Source organism: Eurosta solidaginis, chromosome 2 (assembly GCF_040869045.1).
Source record: "Eurosta solidaginis isolate ZX-2024a chromosome 2, ASM4086904v1, whole genome shotgun sequence".
Lineage (NCBI taxonomy): Eukaryota > Metazoa > Arthropoda > Insecta > Diptera > Tephritidae > Eurosta > Eurosta solidaginis.
Genome location: NC_090320.1, coordinates 283707576 through 283723013, shown reverse-complemented (window position 1 = coordinate 283723013; position 15438 = coordinate 283707576). Strand labels below are relative to the sequence as shown.

The 15438-nt window shown below is 34.4% G+C and overlaps 1 protein-coding gene across 12 annotated transcripts in view; it reads right to left on the bottom strand.

Moving 5' to 3' along the window:
- The window catches only part of fipi (factor of interpulse interval), a 642136-nt gene that overhangs the window by 30743 nt on the left and 595955 nt on the right, over positions 1 to 15438 (bottom strand). For all 12 annotated transcript variants that reach the window (XM_067768273.1, XM_067768280.1, XM_067768275.1 and 9 more), the window contains one exon: positions 3658 to 3852. In XM_067768273.1, the coding sequence (XP_067624374.1) occupies positions 3658 to 3852 (195 nt within the window). The remainder of the gene's footprint in view (positions 1 to 3657; positions 3853 to 15438) is intronic.

Sequence of the window (15438 nt, the reverse complement as noted above, 5' to 3'; positions counted from 1 at the left end):
ATGTAGATTCCTGGGCACTCATCTCAGATCGCTACTTAAAATGAACGATATCGAACCGAATAACCGAAAAAGTGCGATAATTCATTACCAAAGACGGATAAAGCGATTGGTAGGTTGGTTGACCTTATGACGCAGAACAGAAAATTAGTAAAATTTTGGACAACGGGCGTGGCACCGCCCACTTTTAGGAGAAAGTAATTTAAAAGTTTTGCAAGCTGTAATTTGGCAGTCGTTGAAGATATCACCACTTTAAAAAAAAAATTTTTTAAAGGTCAAATTTTAACAAAAAAATTACTTTACAGTATATAAGTAAATGTCAACATTCAACTCCAGTAATAATATGGTGCAACAAAATACAAAAATCAAAGAAAATTTCAAAATGGGCGTGGCTCCGCCCTTTTTCATATAATTTGTCTAGAACACTTTTAATGCCATAAGTCGAACAAAAATCTACCAATCCTTGTGAAATTTGGTAGGGGCATAGATTCTATGACGATAACTCTTTTGTATGAAAATGGGTGAAATGGGTTGAAACCACGCCCAGTTTTTATACACAGTCGACCGTCTGTGCTTCCGCTTGGCCGTTAACACGATATATCTTTACTAAACTTAGTCCACGTACTTATCTCAACTCACTTTATCTTGGTATAAAAAATGGCCGAAAGCCGACTATGACCACGCCCACTTTTTCGACATCTAACATTACGAAAAATGGAAAAAATGCCATAATTCTATACCAAATACGAAAAAAGGGATGAAACATGGTAATTGGATAGGTTTATTGACACAAAATATAACTTTAGAAAAAACTTTGTAAAATGGGTGTGACACCTACCATATTAAGTAGAAGAAAATGAAAAAGTTCTGCAGGGCGAAATCAGAAGTTTTTGGAATCTTGGCAGGAATACTGTTCGTAGTGTTACATATATAAATAATTAGCTGTACCCGACAGATGATGTCCGGGGTCACCCTGGTCCACATTTTGGTCGATATCTCGAAAACGTCTTCACATATACAACTAAGGGCCGCTCCCATTTGATACCTTTAATTTGATACCCATATCGTGCAAACACATTCTAGAGTCACCACTGGTCCACCTTTATGGCATTATCCCGAAATGGCGTCCACCTATAAAATGCTCTTTAATATCTTCCATTTGATACCCATGTCATACAAACACATTCCAGGGTTACCCTAGGTTCATTTTCCTACATGGTGATTTTCCCTTATTTTGTCTCCAAAACTCTCAGCTGAGTATGTAATGTTCGGTTACACCCGAACTTAGCCTTCCTTATTTGTTTAATTACACTTTAGGACTAAATGCAAAACGTTTTCAGATTTATTTTTGGGCCCCTAGGGGGTTACCATCTGTTGTTGAGCCACTTTCTGACAATTAGGGTGCCCTCTCCGAAACACCAGGTACCTCTTTCGGTCGACTTGGGAAAATTTCAAGATCTTTTGTGTTTCTATTATTTCCGAATATTTCGAGACTGTTCTGGTATAATTTAGGATATATTTGTAGCTAAGGAACTTTATTGGGTGCATTTGAAAGCTATCTTCGAAATCGTGTCGCAGCTATTTTGAATCAATTTCAGGAATCATGTGCTATCACTTTCTCGTTTCTTTCTCGGGATATTTGAGTATTACTTTGGTAATGTTTGGGAACCAGTTGGGTGGCTGCTGAGCCGTCTGGATATCAAAGACCTGAGCCCAAGTAGCACATGGGGCATCATTTTTACGCATGTTATCCGAGGAGCAATTGCTGCTGTTTTAGTCTGTCTTGGCGGTGCTCCGTTCAGACCATTTGGTTTGCTGCTGATATCTTATGCAGAGCATTAATCTACTTCTTGTAGTTTTGGCAGCATATAACTGACCAAAATTGGAATCTTTGGGCGTGTTAAGCACCTGAAAGATTTCTTTCCCTGAACCTTTTTAGTAGATCTTATGTTCTTCTACTTTTGTAATTCGGCCAGGTTAGCTTGGTTAATTTGCTATCAGCTGAAGAGCGCATCAATGCCCCTGTCATTGCAAGTTAGTCTGATTTCTCGTTGAAACATATTAGCAAAGTTGAGAAAACCGAATAACAGCGAAACCTTAAGATCCTCACAGAAAACACCTGTATACATGCCACAGTGTGTAGCGTAAAATTGCGTCTTTCTTTGCACCCCGCCACCCCTCTAGTTCCACGTGAAGCCTTCTAAGGATATTTCTGTTACCATCCAGCCTCAAGTCCCAACAGTGAGTCTTTCTGTCAAATAAGTTGTAGTTCCATGTATGTGAAGATCCAGGGAAAATTAGTTTAGTAGCACATTTAGTGCCTAAGTTGGAACGACACAACCAACTGTACTCTCTTCATCTTCTTTATGTGGTACTGTTTTTCTATGGCAGATCACCATGCTATAGCTCTCCAGACGTGAAGACTTCGAACCGCAACTTCCAGTCATTTATTTAAAGTCAGTAGGTATGCACCCGATATAGCGATTACGACGTCGTCTGCATATGCAACTATCTTTACATCATTTTTATTTAGCTCCAGTAGAATCTCGTTCAGCGCGATGACCCAAGGAAGCGGTGAGAGGACTCCTCCTTGGCGAGCTCCTCTGCTAATAAGGTGGGTAGTTATAACCAGACCCATGCTGACCCTATCCTGCAGTGTTGATTTCGTCCTTTGGCAGATAAAGTTGTATGTGCTAGCACTGTTTAGAACGTATGTTTTCTTCTTTCTAATTTGTATATTGTTCAAGCTATATCTAAGCCAAAGTGTTTTCTTTTAAGTGTTGGGAATGGTAAATTTAGCTTAAAAAAATTTCTTAAAATAGTTCCGAAACAAAATCAAACTACTGCGAAAACCGACTTAACATTAACATAGATTATGGAATGATTTCTTAATATAACCGAAGTCAAACCGCAAATATTAAGCTAAACATGGAAATGTTCTAGATAAATACCACCGAAGTGTTTACTAGCTTCACCCAATTTAACAGAAAGAAAATGTTTTATCTTGTCTGTGATTTTGAGAGTGCCCTATCCCAGAATTCGTTTTCAAGAAAATTGAACCTCAGATTTTGGTGTCGAAAACGTCCTACCTCAGGTATTGTTTGAAGAACGCCCTATCTTGGTATTTGGTTGGGGAATGCTCTATCACAAATTTTGTTTCATAAATCCTGCATCACAGCTCAAAATTTATCGCGTTCTAGATAAATACCACCGAAGTGCACACTAGCTTCACCCAATTTAACAGCAAGAAAATGTTTTATCTTGTCTGTCGTTTTGAGAGTGCCCTATCCCAGAATTAGTTTTCAGGAAAACTGAACCTCATATTTTGGTGTCAAAAACGTCCTACCTCAATTAGTGTTTGAAGAACGCCCTATCTTGGTATTTGGTTTGGGAATTCTCTATCGCAAATTTTGTTTCATAAGTCCTGAATCACAGCTCAAAATGCACTTATTTGTTGCTTGTATAGGGCACTCTTTAAGAAAGTTTTGAAAAGTTTATAAACATATTTCGTTCCGTTTCTTTGCTTACTCTGTTCATATGCTGCGTTGCAAAATCGCTTTCATTATTCTGATTTGCCTGTGTTTGTGTTCGCGTGCGCATTTGCATGTGGAAAGCCGCTAATGTACAAAGTGTGTATGTTGATACGGCCAAAAAACTTACCTGACTCATTTTGTTCAATATGTATACGTCCTTTGTGTTCTTTGATTATTTCACCTTTTGGTGACCTCCATTGCAATTGTGATTCCGGTGTTTCACTACGGCATTGAACAATTAGCGAATCGTTGGTATAACGTACAAGTGACTGATCGGATGGACTTAGTGAAAGTATATCATGGTGACTGCCCAACACGGAAACTGTTGGCGATAAAAATATGAGAAAAATAAAAAAAGTTTTATTGTAGTTTGAATTTAGTAAAATAAGGAATATGAAAGTTTATAAATTGAAAAAGAAAATATATAAAAGGTTTTAGGGATTTCAAACGAGTGGTATGCTGAAACTTATACATGGGGTATCCCATCCCACTTCGACGAATTTTGAACCCGACCCCTTTAGAATTGGCTGAAAGTTTTTCTTCCTTTTCTAGCGTACGAAAGACGTTTTTCGGAAGTTTTTAAAATTTTTTCATCCAACTGAAAAAAAGTTATGAATTTAAAAAAAACACCGTTTTTGTTTTCGAAATGCTATAAATTTTTCAAAAATTGACCGTTTGGAATCTTTTTTTTTCTAAAAATTTATTTTTAAATGTACTTTTCGGAAAAAATTTAAAAAAATTATTAAAGTTTTTTTTTTTTTGTAATTTTTCAGTTTTTCGAGATTTTTCAAATTTCGCCCTTTTTTTCTCATAAAAAACTTCAATCAATTCTGCAATCATCCCCACTAATGCCGGAGTGGGCCGAGAATTTTTTTTTTTTTATTTAATTGAAAAAAAAACTTTAAAATTTTTTTTGTATTTTTTCCGAAAAGTACATTTAAAAACATATCAAAATATTTACAACTTATTTTGAGTTGGAAAACGGTGTTTTTTACAAAATGATATAACTTTTTCAAAAATTTACCGTTTGGGATCATTTTTTTTTAATATGTTTTTAAATGTACTTTTCGGAAAAAATACAAAAAAATTTTAAAGTTTTTTTTTCAATTAAATAAAAAAAAAAATTCTCGGCCCACTCCGGCATAATTGGGGATGATTGCAGAATTGATTGAAGTTTTTTATGAGAAAAAAAGGGCGAAATTCGAAAAATCTCGAAAAACTGAAAAATTACAAAAAAAACTTTAAAAATTTATTTGAATTTTTTCCGAAAAGTAAATTTAAAAATAAATTTTTAAAGAAAAAAAAAAAGATCCCAAACGGTCAATTTTTGAAAAACTTATAGCATTTTGAAAACAAAAACGGTGTTTTTTTTTTTAAATTCATAACTTTTTTTGAGTTGGATGAAAAAATTTGAAAAACTTCTGAAAAACGTCTTTCGTAAGCTAGAAAAAGAAGAAAAACTTTCAGCCAATTCTAAAGGGGTCGGGTTCAAAATTGGTCGAAATGGGATGGAATACCCCATATATAGCTTTTAGGTTATGATCTATGGCTGAATTCATCCACAACAGACCTAAAATACGCGTTCTATCTGTAGAACTTTTTTTTTGCGAAGCCGAACAGGAGTTCTTATCAAAAGTAAGATTTCAATAAAATTTTATACATATGTATTAGACTGGGTCGATTTATTAACCGATATCGCGCCATCGATTTTTCGATAGGATTTGGGCTCAGGAAATAAAGTTCCACTACCCATACCCAAAAAAATAATTTTCGAGCCTGCGAAAAAAAAAATGGCGAAAGGGTCAATTTTTCGACCAAAACACTCCACAAAATCCATAAAATTTTTTTTTTTCCTAAACCTGTTATCGGCAACATTTTTAGCGGACATTTTTGGGTCGGACAGGGTATACATGAAAATTTTACAATCAAATGAAAATTTTTTTAGTAGGTATTGAAAAAACCTAAAAATCAAAGTAGAAAAAAAGTCAAAAAAATGAGATTTCGCAGGCTCAAAAATTATTATTTTGGGTTTGCGTAGTGGAACTTTTTTTCCTGAGCCCAAATCCTATCGAAAAATCGATGGCGCAATATCGGTTAACTTTCATCCATACAAATCGACCCAGGTTAATATGTATTCAGCTAAATTCATTACTTAATTTTTCTAGGGCGGTTATCAGAAAAAGGATAAATTTCTGGTTCAGGAGAGAGTGTGGGAGAGGATGAGGGAATTTTATAGGGAGAGGTTTGGGGCTAGGGTTATGGATAGGATGCGGTAAAATCGGAAGAGAGGAAGAATTAGATAGAGAGGGAGATGAAGAACAATAAGAATAGGAAGAGGGAATGGGAGAGGGTGACAAAGATAAATATTGAAGGTAAGATTGAGGAAAATATAAAGCCAGAGCGGTGGAACAAGAGGAATGGGACGATGAATATTATGAAGAAGATGAGAAAGAGGAAGATAAACAGGAGGGGGAATAGGAATAGAAAGAGGAAGAAGAAGAGCAAGAGAAATAGGAAGTGAAAAAGGATGCTGAACTTGAAGAGGCAGAAAAATAGGGAAGAGAAAATTGAACAAAAAAAATAGAAGCTGATATTAAAGACAAAGAAGACAAGAGAAAGAAACAGACAGAAAAATAGAGATGGAAAGGGAAGAGGAACATGAAGAAGAAGAAGAAGGAGAAAGCTTAAAAGACGGAGGGAGAAATAAATTTATAAATAGAAAGTGAAAGTGGAAGCGGAACCAAAAGAGGGAGGGAATTAGGAAGATAAAGAAGTGGAAGAAAATACTTATGACAAAGGGCTAAAGAGAAAGAAAGAGGTAAAAGAATAGAACTAGAAAGCGAAGAGGAAAATGAAGAAGAAGAAGTAGGAGAAAACTGAGGAAAGGTAGGGAGAAATAAATTTAAGAGCGAAAAAAAGAGTGCAACATTTATTATTGGTGGTGGTGCGGTCTTGCTATGAGATACTCGACCAAAACTTCCGCAGAATCTTACTGCGCAAATTTTCAATTTATTTATTACCAGACTGGAGTCATACATTTTTTTTTTGTTACTTTTATATATTATCAATGTGGGAGCAGCCAAAAGATTTATTTCTATTTTATTATTACTTCCTTTATATTAGGTCGGTTGAATATTTGTTTGTCCGTTTTTCATACAAATCTCGCAATCGATTTTTTAGTAACTTCTCATTGAGCTACAAACGTGAAACTTTACACATGGATTAGAACACCGTGACGATGCAACAAAAGGATAAAAATCCGGTAGGTGGCGCACCGATCGAAATAATTAGATAAGAATTTAAAAATTTTCAAACCAGCTTTTAAGTAACTTCTCGATGAGCTAGAGACTTGAAATTTCAATCTTAATTCAGACGTCGATGACAGCCGTTTACACGATACAAAAAGATTCGCTGCAGGGCGCACGTACTGAGATATTTAGAAAAATCAAACGGAACGGAGGGAATTTTGGGATTGATAAAAGAGTGAACAGTGTCAGCCTAAAACAGGGCTGCCATCACGTTAGAAAAATATATATTTATACATATTTTTTAGGTTATTTTTTCAAACCAGTCTTGCGAATATTTAAAGTTGTGTATCACAAAGTTGCCATGTAAAGTTGCATATCTTTTACATTTTCTTATAAAGATATACATTTACAATGCCAGCAGAGTGCAAAGAATGTACTGCGAAACTGCTTCAGATAGATGACATAGTAGCATGCTCTGGTGGGTGTGGCTATAGTTTCTGCTTGAAATGCAGTAATATTAAAAGAAATGAAAAAAAGATAATAGAAGATAATATGAACATAAAATGGTTCTGTAATGTATGTGCATTATCGGATACCAATACTAAATTTGTGGAAATCAAACATTTGATTAATAAATGTGAAGAAACAAAAAGGAAAGCCGTTGATATTAAACAGATAGTCGAGCAGATATTTTGTAATAAATTCTCCCAGATTAAAAGTAGCATTATTACGGACTTCAACTCCCTTTTAGAGAATAACATAGAAGTAAAATTGATTGCAATGAAGAATGAGATAGTAAAAGATTTATCTAATGAATTAAAAAAGAGCAATGAATTGCTTAACGATTTACGCGTGGCAAATGATCAGCCAGAAAAACTATCTTATGTTCAAGTCGCTTCTGTAAATGAGAATAAAATTGTCATTAAACCGAAAAAGAAGGGCAAAAAAGCTAAGGAAACCAAGGAAGCTCTAAAAACAGTTGTCGAACCTATCGAAGGCCTTGTTAAAAATGTTAAAGAAGTAAATAGTGGTGCGATTATTGTAGAATGTAAAAATAAAGACGCCTGTGAAAAAGTCCAGCTAAAGGTAAGAGAAGGTATTGGAAACGATTACGAAGCAGAGAAAACAAAAAATAAGGATGAAATAAAAAAGAAAATAAAAATTGTTGGTTTAACTGAAAAAGTTAGCAATGAGCGTTTGGTAGAATGCTTAACTAAGCAAAATGACTCATGTAACGGAAAGGATTTTAAAGTGTTAAAACTGTATGAAAATACCAATCGTAGAGAAGTAAGCTATATTGCGTTAGTGGAAACAGATGCAGTAACATTCGATAATGTGTTGCAACAAAAGAAACTATATATAGCGTGGGATACTTGCGTCGCTTACGAGCATATAAGTGTTCTGAGGTGTTTTAAATGTCTGGGATATAAGCACAAAGCAGCTGAGTGCACGAATAAAGTAGCTTGCAGCAAATGTGCTGGACCCCATGATAGAAAAGAGTGCACATCTAACATTGTTAAATGTGTAAACTGTAGCGAACTTGTTCAAAAAAAAGTTATTGACGTCGATGTTAGCCATTACGCCTTCAGCAAAGATTGTCCTGCGTATAAAAAATATTCGCAGCCAAGAAATAAGGCACGAGTTTAGCAACGAATACCAGAGGAGCTAAGTTGTATATATTTAAATATTAGTAGTATCGTCGCCAATAAAGCTGAACTAGAGCGTCTGATAGATGTACATAAACCACATTTAATATTTTGTTCGGAGACTTGTTCGACTGAAGAAATAACGAATCAAGAGCTACAGATACAAACATATAAACTTGTACGGTGCGATTCCCACAGCAGGCACACAGGCGGTGTGCTAATATATATAAATGAAACAATTGAATACTCAATAAGTTACAACAGAACATTAAACAAGAACATCTGGTGTATTATACTAAAAGTTAAAAATATTTTCCCAAAATATCAAATAGCTCTGATATATCACTCACCGAGCTCAAGTGATGCAGAATTTATAACGTACTTATACGACATTTTAAATAATAACTGCGTAACACAGGATAATATTATCTTCGTGGGCGATTTCAATATAAACCTTTACAAGAGCACAACTTATAGTAAACTGTTAGTTGACTTATTTCGATCCTTTGCTATGGAGCAAAAAATAGATTTTTATACACGAAAGGGCGATAAGACAGATACATTGATCGACTTGTTATTTACAGATAGTAGCTCTATATCATGTTTAAAATTAGAAGAGTTTCAGATTTCAGATCATGAAACGATTAAATTCAAAATCAAATTACATAAGTTATTTCAAATGAGAACGAAGAGAACAATAATTTTCTGGTAAAATTATACAAGCGACAGCCTTGTTGATGAATTACGCCAGCTTAACTACACTGACTTTGAAAATCTGAGCATCGAAAATAAGGCAACATTCCTATATAATACGCTATCAAGCGCAGTGACCACCCTGACATACTCTAAAGAAGTCAGTGTCAAACTTATGAACAAGTGGTATGATTTTGAGCTTGCTAACTTAAATAAACGTAAGCTAAATCTTTACAAGATCAGCCTATCCACTGGAGAATGGAGTGAATATTATAGTGCGAAACGCCAATATAAACGGCTAATTAAGATAAAAAAAGCCAAGTACATGGAAAACAAAATCAACCATAGTGCTTGTGATAGTAAGGTCATGTGGAAAAACTTGAAAAATTCCATAAGCATGGCTAAATAAAATAATGGTATTAAAAAAATTAAAATAAACGACCAACTCTACACAGAGGAAAATGATATAGCGCAGTCTTTGAATGACTATTTCATTGATAGTATATTGGAGACTAGCATGAATATTCCTACTTCTTTTAGTAATGAAGGTACTATAGATGAGCAAAATGGCCCTAATGTTTTTAAGTTTCAGACAGTATCCACATCAGAGATAGTTGATATAGTAAGTAAGTTTAAAAATAAAATTGGAGGGAAGAAACTTGTGTCGGAAGGAGTCGTTAAATACTCCATAACGTATACAGGTTTCTTCTATTCTCAACTTGTTAATGAGAGCTTAGATAAAGGTCTCGTTCCTAGTTTATGGAAATCTTCTATAGTTGTGCCATTAGAAAAAGTTAAAAATACCATCAAAGCTGAGGAGATAAGACCTATTAACACGTTACAATGTGATGAAAAAATTTTGGAAACAGTGGTAAAAAATCAGCTGGTAAAATATTTAGAAGATAATGTAGTTATTATACCTCAACAATCTGGTTTTCGAAAGAAACATTCATGTGAAAGTGCTTTGAATTTGGTTGTAGCTAACTGGAAAGAAGACTTAAGCAGGAAAAAACACATATTAGCTGTGTTTTTGGATGTAAAGCGTGCATTCGAGACGATCGACCAAAACTTAATGCTGAAAAAGCTTTCTTGCATTGGCGTTTCTGGTATAGAACTAAAATGGTTTCAAGACTTCCTAATTAACAGATACCAAAGAACAGTGATTGGAACGTCCGTATCGGATAAAAGGGAGGTACCTGTTGGTCTACCTGCAAGAAGATCTTAACAGCGTATATGGTTGATTATGCGTAAACAGACTAAAAGTGAATGTCAATAAAACGAAATTTATGGTTATATCTAGACGCAATTTTCAAAACAGTGAGCTACAAAACTTAAATATAAATAACGAACTAATTGAAAAAGTCAGCACCTTAAAATACTTGGGAATAAAAATAGATGATAAGCTGAATTTCAACGAGCACGTGGATTATACGGTAGGAAAAATAGCGAAAAAGTTATAGTTTACACAACGAACCTGCAAATATTTAAACAGAAGGTATAAAATCATCGTCTACAGATCTATAATCGAACCTCATTTTATTTATTGCCCAACTATATTTTTCATCTTGCGAGATAGTCAGATATACAAGCTACAAAAGCAACAGAACCGCGCTATGAGATTCATTCTCAAAAAACGGTATGACACACCTATCAGAGACATGCTATGATCTCTTAATTGGCTTAGCATTAGACAGCAACTTTTTTATTATACCATAAAATTTATTAAAAACATAATAGAAGGAACTTTGCCTACGTATTTGAGGACGAATATAAAATATGTAAAAGATATACACTCTGTAAATACTCGTAATAAAAATGATTTTAATCTGCCGGCTTATAAAGCTGAAGCAGACAAATGTAATCTGTATTATAAAGGTCTTAAATCCTATAATGAACTACCGATTGATATTAAATCATGTCATTCCAATAAATTTAAACAAATATTGTACAATTATTGCAGAGCACTACCAATTTAGTGCTGGACAGGCGGACTTCCATAGCATCGATAGAAGTGCAGCGAAACTATACTCTATATTGCTATGTAGCGCCAAGACTTCCAAGCTCTTGTACGCATACAAAAAAGGTTGCCGAAGCACATACTGAAGCGCATCACTCGATTAACTCAGTGCATCGCCGTGCAGATGTTGCCTTCGCGCTTTACTAAAATGCGTAAAATGCCTACATACTACACAAGCACAACGCTTTGTTCGCATGATCTGGAAGTCTCCCATCCATAGTACTTCTAGATTGCATAGTCCAGAAGACAATTATAAACATGTAAAATATATTTAAGTTAGGCTTAGGAAAGCCGTAATAAATAAATACATTATATATTTTTATGTAAGTTCTCATGTAAGTTCTCATTGAGCTACAAGCGTAAAACTTAACAGATAGTCGCGTTAAGACGCCGAAAAAATGTAAGAAAAGGAGAAAGTAAAAATAAGATAAAATATTTTAAGCACTTCCTTTATATAAATGGACAAAAATCAGCGAAAAATATCTCCTTATATAAAGACATATTCTTGCTAAACTTTGATTTTTAAATTTTGACATAGGAATTGCAAAAATATTTAGGACAAGTAAAAATATAAAGGTGCAGCGCAATTGATTGACTAATAATATCTCCTTTCCTCCCATCTTTCCAATCCAAGTAATGTGCGCTCCACTTTTATATTTTTATTCCTCATAAACATTTTTGCAATTTCGATGTCAAAATTTAAAAATCAAAGTTTAGCAAGAATATGTCTTTATATAAGGAGATATTTTTCGCTAATTTTTGTCCATTTATATAAAGGAAGAAATTTTTTTAATTATTATTATTCCGTATATATTTTTCATGTCTGTATTTGTATGTTATTCTGCATGAATATTGTAAATAAATAAATGTAAGGCGCGATAACCTCCGAAGAGATCTAAGGCCGAGCTTCTCTTCCAATTTGCGTCGTGCTCCTCTTGATTTTCCCTACAAATTGGCCGGACGGGACCTACATGTTTTATGCCGACTCCGAACGGCATCTGCAAAGCAGATGAGTTTTCACTGAGAACTTTTCATGGCAAAATACACCCGGAGTGCTTGCCAAACACTGCCGAGGGGCGACCCCGCTTAGAAAAATTTTCTTCTAATTGAAAAATCTTATTTCTAAAATTTTGATGTTGCTTTGCCCGGGAGTTGAACGTGATAGGCGGAGCACGCTACCATCACACCACGGTGGCCGCCATGAATATTGTAGGTTTCTATAAAATTGTGGGTAACTATTGCCATAGAATTTTTTTTTTCTGGTTTAATGTATATCTAAGGTATACAAAACGTATTGTTATACCACTACACAACTAAAACGTGTATAAATGGCTGTGTATGTATACTACATATCTACATTTATTCATCCTTAAAATATATTTGTTGTGCGCACGTATTCGAAACATTCAATGTCCGGAAGCGCCTGTACACAAGTTTTCACTTTTAATAGAGATATAACTGCATATAACATTTATATACCTACATACACGTATACATATATTTACATATAAATGTGTTATTTTATTTACATGTACATATGTATGCATTGTATCTATAAATTTTACCACTACAAAATCTACAATGCTACTTTTGGAACATTTAAAGATATAAATATGGAGTGGTTTTACGGATATATTAAAATGCACATGGTGAAATCCAGGAAGAATGGTCCTTTAAGAAAACGAAGTTTTTTTATACTCAGTTGAGCAGAGCTCACAGATTTTATTAACTTTGATTGGATAACGGTTGGTTGTACAGGTATAAAGGAGTCGAGATAGATATAGGCTTCCATATATCAAAATCATCAGTATCGAAAAAAAATTTGATTGAGCCATGTCCGTCTGTCCGTCCGTCCGACCGTCCGTCTGCCCGTTAACACAATAACTTGAGTAAATTTTGAGGTATCTTGATGAACCTTGGTGTGCAGGTTCCTGGACACTCATCTCAGATCGCTATTTAAAATGAATGAAAGCGGACTACAACCACGCCCACTTTTTCGTATCGAAAATTTCGAAAAATCGAAAAAGTGTGATAATTCATTACCAAAGACGGATAAAGCTATGAAACTTGGTAGGTGGGTTCACCTTATGACGCAAAACAGAAAATTAGTAAAATTTTGGACAATGGGCGTAGCACCGCTCACTTTTAAAAGAAGGTAATTTAAAAGTTTTGCAAGCTGTAATTTGGCAGCCGTTGAAGATATCATGATGAAATTTAGCAGAAACGTTACTTTTCTTACTATATGTGAGCTAAATAAAAATTAGCAAAATCGGATGAGAAACACGCCCACATTTAAAGAAAAAATTTTTTAAAGTAAAATTTTAACAAAAAATTTGTTATCTTTACAGTAAATTATGTCAACATTCAACTCCAATAATGATATGGTGCAACAAAATACAAAAATAAAAGAAAATTTCAAAATGGGCGTGGCTCCGCCCTTTTTCATTTAATTTGTCTAGAATACTTTTAATGCCATAAGTCGAACAAAAATTTACCAATTCTCGTGAAATTTGGTAGGAAATACTGATAGGTCCATTTTAAAGGTCTATGAATTTGCTTATGTTGATTTTGTTAAAGCAGTGCTTTGCCCCATCTAAAAGGTGAGACCACACACTAATTGTCGTCAATGTCCTCTAACGAGAGTACAAGGCTTGACATTGCGATTGAAAGCATGGTTATTGTCATTGGTGATGTGTGGCTTGATTCTGCACAGTATTATATTACAGTACTCAGATCGAAGTAGAGCTAGAACGACGCGCATCTCCCTGTGAAGGTTGCTGTCCTCAACTGCGAGTCGAGAGTATTTGTCTTAAAGAATGTGGTTCAGCGGGCTTTCCGTGGAACAATGGTCCAACGCATTTATATGGATATTTCTAAGCGCCTTTTGATACTCATATTTTCATATTTCACTGAATTTTTAAGTGCCGGGTTTCTTACGAAGGTGACTTCTTATATGCCTGTGAGCCTCACCTCTTCAATCAGATGACTGTTGGGATCTGGGTATTCAGCAGAAAGTGTTTTTTCATGACTTAATTTTTCTCCTTATGGGGAGCATTCCCACCTCACTGTATAGGTGATGTTCTGGAAACAAAAGAAGACATCCCGCAGTCTCCTTGCTTCTTTGTGTTGATTGTCTGGTCGAATAGCCTATTTCTTGAACTAAAGGCATACGGTGCCTTGTAAATGCAAAAAATAAATAACTGACCCAAAATTTAAACGTTTTGCGGATCATTCCAAATGCAAATTAGAGTGGCGCCTAGCTGGATATAAAGACAAATAAAATATCAGGATTCTCAATCACAGCTTTGTGTCAATAATTTCTTTAAAAAATTTCTTCTATAAGTAAGCTGTTTTGAAGCCTCAAGTGAGGAAAAAATCTATACAGAAGGTTATGAGTGCATAGTTGAATCATAGTATTCCATTTATGAAATTTCTCAATTTGGACATTATATATTTAGATGATGAGCAAAAAGTTAATCGGTCTATGACCAAGGATTGCGATAATTCGCCTTTAAGCTCAAAAACTTCATATTTTCCAAGTCATACACTTTTAAAAAAAAGAGAAAGTTAAAGAGCTTCGAGTGACTTTATATTTCAACCAATTGGGGAAATAGAGCCACCTTAACGTAGATATGTACATATGTATGTACAAATGCATGATCATAGGAATGCTAACAAAAGTTATTCTCATACATCATTCGCACTACTCTTAATTATAAATACCAACTTTGGTCACATAAAAAGAATCAAAGTTTATAAGACTATAAATCAAATGGTACTGTAAAAGTTTATCCAAATTTTCGGATTTTAAAATTTATTCAGTTGGCAGGATTCATACATTCAACAATGATATAGAAAAGAACATCTTATTTAATTAATCATTTAGTTTGTGAAACTTATACTTTTTCTAAAGTAAGTGTTTGTGAATTTTGTGGTTGTGAATTTTGTATGTTTTACTACATAGTGAGAACTCATCGGTCGGAAGGGTCATGGAGAGAGGTTAAGAGACTAGCCCATAACAGAACTCGGCGGAGAGAACTCGTTTTTGCTCTATGCTCCTAAAAGAGCGATATCTGTTTTTGTAATTTACTTAACAGAAATTTCAAATATAGGTATCAAGGAAATAAAAAACAAGAGCTCGTTAACTTACAGAGGGCAAAGTGCGAGAGAGAAAGATGAATAAGAAAAGGCGAGGAAAATATAAGAGAGTATTATATAAACAGTTCAGTGCTTCAATTTCTGACTCTTTCATTTTATGCCCAATCGAAAAATGCTTGCGTACTAATTATATTACTATGATTTCA